General features: G+C 38.6%; 2 protein-coding genes across 3 annotated transcripts in view; both read left to right on the top strand.

The window, feature by feature from the left end:
- Cv-c (RhoGTPase activating protein) overlaps positions 1-7,970 on the top strand; it is a 218,669-nt gene extending 210,699 nt beyond the window's left edge. The window contains exons 11-16 of one of the 2 annotated variants that reach the window (XM_083036275.1): positions 1,622-3,347; positions 3,436-3,773; positions 3,887-4,038; positions 4,168-4,452; positions 4,575-4,754; positions 4,941-7,970. In XM_083036275.1, coding sequence (XP_082892401.1) covers positions 1,622-3,347; positions 3,436-3,773; positions 3,887-4,038; positions 4,168-4,452; positions 4,575-4,754; positions 4,941-5,055 — 2,796 coding nt within the window. In that variant the 3' untranslated portion in view covers positions 5,056-7,970. The remainder of the gene's footprint in view (positions 1-1,621; positions 3,348-3,435; positions 3,774-3,886; positions 4,039-4,167; positions 4,453-4,574; positions 4,755-4,940) is intronic. The other variant, XM_083036282.1, reaches the window with a different exon arrangement.
- Positions 7,971-8,357: 387 nt separating this feature from the next.
- LOC145941093 (cilia- and flagella-associated protein 298-like) overlaps positions 8,358-12,125 on the top strand; it is an 80,530-nt gene continuing 76,762 nt past the window's right edge. The window contains exons 1-2 of the mRNA XM_083046953.1: positions 8,358-8,496; positions 9,018-9,167. Of these exons, the coding sequence (XP_082903079.1) occupies positions 8,358-8,496; positions 9,018-9,167 (289 nt within the window). The remainder of the gene's footprint in view (positions 8,497-9,017; positions 9,168-12,125) is intronic.

A 12,125-nucleotide genomic window follows, 5' to 3' on the forward strand; every position in this document is an offset into this window, starting at 1 on the left:
TTACCACCGAAGGCAGCAGGAAATGCTTGACTTATGACCTTAAGACCCCATCGCCGATTACGAGCGGTAAAAGTGGCTGGCGCACACGGAACACTTTCTACAATTAATTATAGTTCACGGGGCGCGATCCGTTCTGTGTTTTTCTGTTCCTTCAACAGCGGCGATGGTCAATTCGTCGCTACAAATTGATTACGAAGCGCCCTGTCGTACGTTAAACATCCGACCGAGGATCGTTAATCTCGCGTTACGTTTCACGATGTTCGTATTCGGACAACGTTAGTCACACATACTCCTTTTCGAGTCACTTTGTTAGTCCACTGTTAATCCCGCGGAAGGAATGCCGAGGTTTTTTTTTACGAATTAAAAAGCGTCGACCGGTCAGTTTATATATATCGTTACTCGTCGTTTCTCGTTACTTGCACCTTGCACGCGACGTGAGGATTATCCTGACCACGAAATAAATGGCCTCTTCTCTTGCGACTCGCCAAAACCGTACGTGCGAATAAAATTTCCATCCGAATCGAATAGCCGGATCCAGATGAATCTGGATCCGGATAGTGATTCAGACTGGTGAATCATGGCTTGGCACGTCAAGTTTTTGCCTGAAAATTTGGGTCAATAAGGATACGGCTATCTATAGATAAAGATGTAATCATAATTTATGATTCTGTTACCTATTTAGTCAATTAAATTTGACGCTAAACAACGCTCAAAACTAATAAATTAATTCTTAAAATTAATCATATTTTATCCTTGAAGAAAAAAATTTATCTTGTTTAAATAAAAAAAATGAATAATAACTATTATACTTTTTTTGTGACTAGAACAACACAAGCGCGCACCATTCTACACGATTTTATATTAAAAAGACTGATATTTAAAATAAAATAATATAAAGTTTATTTAAACTTGATTAATATTTTTTGACAGAAATCAGCTGATTAAAGCGTTAATTTGCTAATTTTATTTTAAAATAAAAATATGTTATCAGAATTAAAATAATAATGTTGTAAATAATATGTTACAATACTTTAAAGTCGAATAATTTTTTTGACAGAAATCAGCTGATTACTGTCAAAAATATTAATCGAATTTAAAGAACTATAACATATTATTTCAAACATATTATTATTTTAATTTTTAACACATTATTATTTTAAACTTTAATTGGTAAATTAACGCTTTAATCAGCTGATTTCTTGTCAAAAAATATTAATAAAGCGTTGATTTGCTAATTAAATTTTACAGTAAAAATATTACAATAGTGATATGTTGTAAATAATATGCTATAGTATCTTATCAGTGATTAATATTTTTTGATATAGAAATCAGCTGATAATTGTCAAAAATATTAATTGATTTTAAAGTATTATAACATATTATTTTAAATGTATTATAATTTTAATTTTTATAACATTTTTATTTTAAAATTCAATTAGCAAAATTAACGCTATAATCAGCTGATTTCTGTCAGACACCAATACTTGCAAGAATTGACTTAGCATGTCTTTTTTAGAAAGGGGATTATTGCTATTTATTATTGAAAAACAAAACAATTAATTATACGTTTAATTGTAGCGTTATATTTTAATTTAAAAAATGTCGTCACTTTCGGTTACAGGGCAGTGGTGGTGGTGGTGGTGGTGGTGGTGGTGGTGACGAATCTGACGAGGACACGCAGTGCGCCTTGAGCGAGAACTGGACCTTCGAGAAGAAGACGAGACGTTGGTCTCGCATAGTCGACGTCACGCAGGCGAACGTGGAGAGGCTGCAGGCGATTGCCGGACAAAACGCCGCGTCCGAGGAGGATTTCCTCGAGGATCGTCTAGAGGCCGAAGAGGCAGAGGACACTATGCTGGAGAATCTGCGATACGGTAGCCTGCCACCGGGTACTGCTCCCGACGAGATGGGTCAACGATTTCGCAGATCCGGGTCAGAGAGGCTGCGAGACGGCGCCAAGGCTTTCCTGAGACGCGTGGAGTCCCTGAAGTCGCGACGACGAAAGCGTCAGAATCGCGACGGAGTGGTGATCAGCGGGCCTCAGGTGCTCGACGTGATGTCTATGCAGCAGAAAATGAAGGAACTGAACTGCGTGGACGTGTCGCCCACGGGACCGGCGCCGGTGGCCTTCAACGATCTCTTGTCGGTCTCGCCTAATCAGATTCCCGGTTCACCGATGACCTTGCCGGCCACTCCCTATCATCTGCCGCCGTCGCCCCTGGCGAATGCGCCCAGCCCCTTCGGCGACGACTCGTCCAGCTACTGTTCGGACGGCTCGCAGGGTGGTGGACCAACACCGACGCCGATCCGCACGAAGATGAATCGCGCCCGCCGATTCCTGCATCGCGGAAGAGAGGATCAGGGCACGCTGAGCGATTCCGAATGTCAGCCGACCAATTGGCGGCACCGATACTTCTGCGATGCCAACAGCAACCATGCCAAGGTGCTGGAGTTCGTGAACGCGCATCCTCAGAGCTCCAAGGACTCGCCGGCGAAGAACGCGGTGATCACCACTCGCGGCGGCAGTCTGAATCTCGGCAAGGAGTCGCAGAGGTATCGCGACAAACTCGTCCAGGACAAAGAGGACAAGGTGACATCCTTGAAGCGGGAGGAGAAGCTGCATAAGAGCTTCCGACATCGCGATGAGTACAAGGACGCTGGCAAATATCTGAACAAGGATGTGACGGTCTATCGGGAGAAGTCCAGGTCCAGGAGCTCGGAACTGGCCGGCAGTCAGGAGAGCGGTTCCACCATGGCCAGCAGGGACTCCGATCAGGAAGAGGAATCACCTAGGCACAAGGGCACCGTCGTCAGGTGGCACAGCTTCCAAAGGGGATCGCTGTATCCCGAACCCTTGGACCCGCTGTGTCCTAGAGCGATGGCTTCCATGTCCTGCGGGCAGCTTTTGGTCCTGAGGAAACTGGCGTTGTTGAAGCTCACGGCATGCATGGAACGATATTGTCCGACTCACCGTACTGGATGGAACTGGGAACTCCCGAAGTTTATCAGGAAGATCAAGACGCCCGATTACAAGGACAAGACCGTTTTCGGAGTGCCGCTCTTGTTGTCTCTACAGAGAACCGGTCAAGCTTTACCTAAGTGCATCCAGATCGCTCTAAGGTGGTTGAGAGCCAATGCACTGGACCAGGTGGGCATCTTCAGAAAGAGCGGCGTCAAGTCGAGGATACAGAAGCTAAAGGTCATGACGGAGACCCAGGGAGACAACATTAATTTCGACGGGCATCAAGCGTATGACATCGCCGATCTTGTCAAACAGTATTTCAGGGAATTGCCGGAGGCTCTGTTGACGAACAAACTCTCAGAGACGTTTATCGCCATCTTTCAACGTAAGTTCGATTTTTGCTTGCTCGTTTTTTACTTTAGGTCACGCGAAGAAAGAAATGTGATTTCTCAATGAATCGATTCTTCTTACAGATGTACCAGCGGAGTTGCGACCCGATGCCGTGCAGTGTGTCTTATTGCTGCTTCAGGACGAGCACCGCGAGGCGCTAGAGACTCTGCTCGACTTCCTCAACCATGTCGCTAGCAACTCGGTCTACAACCAGATGACAGCCTCGAATCTGGCAGTGTGTCTAGCGCCGAGCTTGTTCCATTTCAACCATAGCAACACGAACGTGACCAACAGGTCGAGTAGCGTGTCGCCACGTAGGCGGAAGACTGTGGGTATCCCCGACCAGCGAGAATTGTCGGAAAACAAAGCCGCTCACGACTGTCTTCTGCATCTGGTCAAGACGAATCGTGAATTATTCATGGTGAGTATACCGAGGCATCGTCATTCGTCGATCGCGATCTCTCGCCCGCGCTTGCTTCGATTCAAGGCACGAGTGAGACGGGCCCGGCTCATGCTACTTCCGATTTTTTTCAGGTCTCATCGGACATGTTGACGCAGTGTCATTTTAATTACATGGAGGAAAGCATTCCGGTCGCGCTGGAGGAACTCGGTTCGGAACTGAAACAGGATTGGAGAGGCTACCTGTACGCTTGCACAACGGCCTTATTAAAGGAAGCGCGAGAAAAGTAAGTGCATGTCATTATCGTATTTATATTATCTGTGAAAATTAAAAAACAATTATAAAGATATGGATATAAATTAATAAAATCGATAAATTAGGATGCGCTAAATGAAGACTCTATGTTCTGTTCCAGCAGAAGTCGCGGTTGGGTCACGGTAAACAATCCCGCTGACAATACTATAGAAATGGCGTACAAGAAGGTGGGTGACGGACACCCGCTTCGTCTCTGGCGAGTATCAACGGAAGTCGAAGCTCCGCCGAATGAACTCTTACACCGTGTGTTACGAGAAAGACACATCTGGGATCCGCAACTTTTAAAGTACAGACTGGTAACCAAGTTGGATACCAATGTGGAGGTCTTCCAATACGCCACCGGAAACATGAGCCCGCTGCCCGCCAGAGATTATTGCATATTAAGGTTAATAAAATATATTGCATAATTAAATTAGATATTTTTTTTTTTTTTTTTTTTTTTTAAATAATAAATTTGTTTTGTTAAAGATAAAATCTCTAATCACTATAATTAATAATCTTTTGTAGATCCTGGCGGAATGACCTTCCCAAAGGTGCCTGCGTCATTGTCGAAACATCCGTAGAACATCCAGATGCTCCTGTCATGCTCGGCGGAACTCGCGGCATCGTTTTGGCCTCTCGTTATCTTATCGAGCCGTGTGGCAGCGGCAAATCCCGCATTATGCATTTATCCAGAGTCGACACGAAGTAAGTAACGTTAAACTTTTTTTCTACAAATAATATGTTTTATCTTTTTCAATTTTTAGTTTGCTTAAAAATATTTTTCAAAAAAAATAAAAAAAGTAAATTTATTTGAAATAAACTTTTGATTGGATATTGAAATGTTGTGTAAATTCCATAAAAAACTAAAGAAGTGAAATTATTTGTTTTCAGAGGTCGCACACCTGAATGGTACAATAAGAGCTACGGGCACATCGCCGCTCTTCATCTGAGCAAAATCCGCAACTCTTTCAAGCACACCACCGATGGGCCCGAAAGCAAAGTTTGAGAGCAGGACACCGTGCAACTGATGTTGCACGGTTCCACCTCTTCTTCCTCTTCATCCCCCATGTTTCTCCAAGTCCCCGAAGAGCAGCAGTACGATCATAGAATCCTAAAGGAGGTACGACAAGTCCAGCCTACGATCGACGAGGAGTAATCTCGATCGGTCGAGCAATTAATAACCAAAACCCACCGATGTCGTAAGTTAGCTTCATTCAACAACTGGTTCTAGATTCGATATAAGTAACTCGATGTTATCGTAGTAGTATAGGAGAATCCTCCGTATGACGTTTACTGTCCAAAGATCTTACCGTCCGTTTGTCGTGAAAGTTGTGAGGGACAGGATGTAAAAAAGAGAAGAATTAAATTATCTCACTCAGCAGTTTCAATAATAAAAGTGACTTTGATAAATTAATCATTTCAGGATTTAAAAGAGGACCCGTTATTTTTGTGATTCCGGTGTTATCGTTGTTCAAAAGTTTATAAATTTTATCAATTCTGAGATTGTGATCGGGCACGGTTCCCAAAATTGTGTCTTGCTGCGCTTCATTGAGCTGATCGATTTTAATATTAAGAGATCGAGATAAACGCTTCTGGTATATAAAAGATGAACGTCATTCGGTGTTTTCGACGATTATGTTACGACGTATATGTTCGGTGTGAGAGTAGCAATTCCATGGGTTTATTCTGTGCTACAGCAACTTCGTATCTGTGATAAAAATAAGATAAAAGCATACCCGCGCGCGCGCAAAAATATATATGACCAACGTAAAAAAATGATAACATTAATAAAATTTTCTCATAATAACTTATCCGATCAAAGTTCCTGATTGATATAAAGATTCATCATTTCGAATGTTATTAGAGTAACAGATTATAATACGACAGCCATTTTTTTACATTTTATCTACTTTTGCTTTATATTTTATCTTTTTCAAGTGCAGCGAGATTTTGTCACTCTACAAAGATTAAATGTCAAATATATATTTTTCTTATAACTGAAATTTTCTATAACTAATGACATTTTAAAAGAAACAAATAAATACGAGGAGTTTGGTGGCAATAAAATGTCGCTGCATCTCGCTCTAAACTGCAGAATGCACCCATTAGTTGCAACGATTGCGATTAATTGTAAGCGAAACCGCATCTAAGTTAACGACACGCGTGCGAATGTACGCCCGTCTCTAATCAAGATGTTGATGACCGATAAATGTTCCTATCAGGCGCCTAAATCAGGGACGAAGCCTAGATAAGGTACTGTCTTAAAATACAAGATTCGCTTCATATGTTTTCATATGTTCAACACAACAAGATATATTTTATATGTTTCTCTTTCGGACCAAATATGCCAATTTTTTTCTATCGTAGCATAACACGTTAAGGTAGTTGACACATTCGTTGGTAAGGAAATTTTCCTCTCCCGTATAAGTGTTACCGCACGTAAACGGACGAGTATGTAAATGTCACGTAAACATGTACACGTGTGTCTATTTATAGACGTGCTTTTATAAGCACGTGTTTGTTACATGTAAAAGAGAGAACCACGTCGTCTCACTGTTGTACGAGTTGCACGAGGTGCTGCTTCACTGTTTAAATCGTGACAGAAAAAAAAGCAACACGCAATGATGATATTTATTTTATATAATTAAGCGAAAATAATAATTTGTAATATTTTTTTTCGAGAGTCGCTCTGATATTATTCCTTCTTCCTTATATCTATAATACCACATGATATTATCTCGACTTCTAATATTTTTAAGTACTAAAGTATTCAGAGCTTTCTTTATTTTGATGAAATATCTCAAAAACATTTTGCGCGAGCAGCGCATTTACAAAAATAAAGCAGTTCTTTTATGCAGCTCTGCTCATTATTGTAGATTTATCGCCCAGACCGCGATCGTCGCGGCTGTTCGAGCAATGCGAAAGGATTTTGAGTAAAGCGTAGGTTTCCAAATCTCGTTGTTCCATCATACGAGTGACAATCCACTCGGCGTAAAAAAAAATTATCACTGTTACTCGTGTCGATGTTAAGAGTTAAGCGTTAAAAAAAAAAGAAAAACATCTGTCATCTTTTCATCGTGTCTATTTGGAATCGTCGCGAATCGATCAATTTAGGATGTGCGTTTAAGATGTTCAATCGTTCGGCATGTTCATATGCAACAATTACTATAGGGACCATCTCATACACGTAACAAATAACTTGTCGGAATGTCATTTTGCGCGATAATCGATAAATGTAAAGGGAAGAGATGTTGAATATACATAACTCGATAAATCAACGCGTAAAACCAATCGCGTTTTATTTAATATATGCCGAAATGAAATGAATAATTAGATTCACCATCTCTTCTTTTTCAAATTAATTACAGCGTTTATCTCCCGTGTTTAAGAATCCACTCCCATAATTTGTTACGTTTATGGACCATCTTTGTTCGGAACCCAAACAGAAAATGACCTGCGCATGATGCACCTCATCGAATCGAATTCTAAGTGTATTTTAATGTAATACTAGTCACTTTACATGATAGCCGAGAGTTACGGATTACGATATAAATAAAAGTACCATAAAATTGTATTGCGCAGTGTGTGTTGCGCGCCGCGAGAATATATTTAAAATATAATAAAAATATTGTGCTATATATATATATATATTATACATATATATATACATACATTATATATCGATGTTAAGTAATCATACGTAAATATATCATATTTTTGTGTCCAAAAAACGCCAGTAGAAACGTGACGGCCGAATAAAGATGCTGTCGGTGTTTCTTAATATTTGTAACTATATATATATATATATATATATATATATATATATATATATATATATATATATATATATGAACGTCTTTATTCTTCTAATCCGTGTTCCATTAGAATGTAAATATGTATATTATAAAGTAATGAACAACACAGAGTTATATACTCATTAATAGCTACGTCTTATTCCTATTCTTATCATTTCACTTTCCTTTATCACTTTATTTATTTGCCGTTTGATCATTTCCATCTTCGCCAGCCATTTATCAATAGCCAAAGCCAACCGTGCTTCGTGCTTTCGCATTGTTTAATCGATAACGCGTGTTACCATGGATCTCGACATTCAGGCTGTATTTATCGGGTGAATATATGGGAGGTAATTTAGTTTCTCATGACAAGTCGTACTTTGACGCTCAAGTCAGACATACAGATAATATATTTCGATCAGAAACTGCGAGCCAATTAAAATATAAAAAATCATACATTAATCTTTATAGTGTAGAAATTTTGGTTTGAAAGTTCTTAATCAATCTCAGCAAAATGGTGAGATTGCACGTGAAAAAAGGTGACGAGAGCCAATTTTTATATGATACTAACGTAGAGGCAAGTGTCGACAATGTCATATACGATGTCGCAATAATTTACAATGGTCGTTTGAAGATTTCAAGGATCTGTTATGGTAAATATCTTTGCGAAAAGTAGCGAAGTTATTCTAGATATTATTTTTTTTACAAGTTTTAAATATGAGAAAAAATTTATTTTTAATCTACTTTCTCTGATTGCGCAAAACAAAGCGTGACATTCTTTGATTATACGCTAATTTTACTCTCGATATACCGATACATTCGATCTAATTATATAAAGCAGATATTCCGTTCGCTTAAATTCAGCACAACAGCTTTCGACTGCCTTTTATGAGGTTTTTGGCATTTATGGGAACCCTGGCTTCAGCCAGAATATTAACGCGAGAAATCCATTATGATTATCTCTCCGGGCACAGCTGCGGCTTGTAATAACAGCGTATAATAAGAGAAGTCCGGAGGCCCCCCTCGAGTTTATGAACTCATCTATCCTGGATGCCGTGTGTGTAATATTAGTCACACGTCGTGCAGGATAATAATTATACGGATACTTGTACTTGACACCGGTTGGTTGCCTTCTCCTTCACACGCGTCTTTCTCTCTCTTGATTGAAAAATAGAGATCGAGGAGCTGGCTAAGCACGGTACCATGCTACCACCTGAGATAATGGGCTTAACGGACGAGCAGGTCGAGGAGCTCAAGCTCAAGGACGAATGGGCCGACAAATGTTCGCCCATGGGCGGCTGGACTTTCAACAAAGACAAGATTGGTACGTGATACAGATCGCCGGCATCAGATAATAATTTTAGAAGTATATATGAATAGCTTGCGACATAATCGAGATCGCGAACTGTCGGAAGGATTTAAGAGGGAGAAGGGATTACATTATAGAGAGAAGATAGAGATGAAGCATGGGTTACATGGATATTTTTCATTTTAATTAATTCACTTTGTTTCAACTTGATTAATATTTTTTGACAGCTGATTAAAGAGTTAATTTGCTAATTAAATTTTAGAATAATGTTATAACAATTAAAATAATAATGTTATAAATAATATATGTTATAATATTTTATTTAAAACATTTTATAATTTTTATTACATATTATTATTTCAAAATTTAATTAACAAATTAACGTTTTAATCAGCTGATATGTCAAAAAATATTAATAAAACGTTAATTTGCTACTTAAATTTAAAAATAATAGGTTATAAAAATTAAAATAGTAATATGTTGTAAATAATGTTATAATGCCTCATCTGCGATTAATATTGTTTGACAGAAATCAGCTGATTAAAACGTTCAACAAATGAGCAGCGGTGTCGCCAAGTACACCCCATACGTCCACCATGCTGCGCGTTTCGCGCCAGACTGATCGTCAGTCGTCAGTCTCACAATCGCAATGTCTCAAGAATCGAAAATCGAATCAGTCGCGCTCGAGATGCGCACCGTGGTGGACGTATAGGTTGTGCTTGGCAATACCGCTACCGCTGCTTAGAGTTTTGTGATCAATCTCGCGCAAGATGTGCAGCGTGGTGGGTAAAGTATTATATTATTATTTACATTTACAACATACCCTATTACTATTTTAATTTTTATAACATATTACAATGAAATTTTTCGCGACTCTTTATCAATGGCATGTAGTTTCCTAACCTAAGCTAACCTAAATAATCCGCGCGGAATCGACCTAAATAATCCGCGCGGACTCCTTGACTATGACCAATAATCTCGATTCTCGATCCAATAGAAATGAAAGAAACTCGTTGACTCGTGAAACATCTGGTCTTATTGGCGAAACATTATTGAGTCTTAATGACTCGAATTCTCTATTCGCGTCCTTTTACCTACCCTCTTCACGTCCTTCTCGCGTTATCCCTATTTCCTTATAAAGACACGCTCGAGTTCGAGCATCAAGGTGTGAAATCGTTTAGCTACTACATGTCCACCTGTCATATCGAGTTTCTTTCTATACGTAGTGATTTATGTATGCTCAATTATGTTACTCACAAATGTATTTCATACAGTTTTACTTACACACGCGATTATAACGTCGGTGTACTTTCGAGCATTGATGTTTCGGACATTTTCTTTCTTTTATTCTTTTCGCTTTCTTCTCGCGTTATCTCTAATTTTTTAAAAAGACACATATACATGCTGGAGCACCGCTCGTCATTAACAAAATTCGATACACAAATTAAAAAAGATATGCCGACACTTTTTTCACAACTTTCAGTTTAAATCGTTTAGCTACAACTACCCATGCCCATCTGTTGTAGACTTTCTTATCGTGTTTATGTATTAATTTAGTTATTCACACTTTATTTCATTCGATTTAATTACACACGCGTATATGGGTGGGACGAATATATTGAAACTTTATCACCGCGGACCCCATACGTCGCATATTAATTTTACACATTTCATATCACAAAGTTTGTAGACTCTTGTGCTCTTGGTACCATAATTATCTGCTAACTATGTAATCTTGAAATGTATAAACGATTAATTTTTGGCGCGCTATAAATATATTGAAAATCATAATTCTGTCACCGCGGACCCCATAGGTCGCATATTAATTTTACGCATTTTATATCAAAAAGTTTGTAGGCTCTTGTGCTCTTGGTACCACAATTATCTGCTAACTATGTACTTTTGAAATGCATAAACGATTAATTTTTTGCGCGCTATAAATATATTGAAAATCGAAATTTTGTCACCGCGGACCCCATACGTCGCATATTAATTTTACGCATTTCATATTAAAAAGTTTGTAGGCTCTTGTGCTCTTGGTACCATAAATATCTGCTAACTATGTACCCTTGAAATGCATATACGATTAATTTCTGGCGCGCTATAAATATATTGAAAATCGAAATTTTGTCACTGCGGGCCCCATACGTCGCATATTAATTTTACGCATTTTATATCAAAAAGTTTGTAGGCTCTTGTGCTCTTGGTACCACAATTATCTGCTAACTATGTACTTTTGAAAAGCATAAACGATTAATTTTTGGCGCGCTATAAATATATTGAAAATCGTAATTCTGTCACCGCGGACCCCATACGTCGCATATTAATTTTACGCATTTTATATCAAAAAGTTTGTAGGCTCTTGTGCTCTTGGTACCATAATTATCTGCTAACTATGTACTCTTGAAATGCATATATGATTAATTTTTGGCGCGCTATAAATATATTGAAAATCGAAATTTTGTCACCGCGGACCCCATACGTCGCATATTAATTTTAAACATTTCATATCAAAAAGTTTGTAGGCTCTTGTGCTCTTGGTACCATAATTATCTGCTAACTACGTACTCTTTACTCTTTAATAGCAAATTGATTACAGAATCATTTGGTACCAAACAGACACCAGCATACAAATTTTTTAACTTGATATACATAAAATAAGGTTGCGTCGCATAGGGTCAGCGGTAAAAAGTATCGATTTCCAATATTTTAAGACGAGCCAAAAATTCATCGATTATACATTTTAGTAGTACATTGATTACAGAATCTTTTCGTACCATGCAGACACCAGCGTACAAATTTTTTAATACGATAAACATAAAATAAGGATGCGTTGCACAGGGTCCGCGTCAAAAAAGTATCGATTTCTAATATTTTAAGACGAGCCAAAAATTCATCGATTATACATTTTAATAGCACATTGATTACAGAATCATTTGGTACCAAACAGACACCAGCGTACAAATTTTTTAA

This window comes from Prenolepis imparis, unplaced genomic scaffold (genome assembly GCF_030444845.1).
Source record: "Prenolepis imparis isolate NDT839.2.m4 unplaced genomic scaffold, iyPreImpa1.0 SCAF_1, whole genome shotgun sequence".
Classification (NCBI taxonomy): Eukaryota; Metazoa; Arthropoda; class Insecta; order Hymenoptera; family Formicidae; genus Prenolepis; species Prenolepis imparis.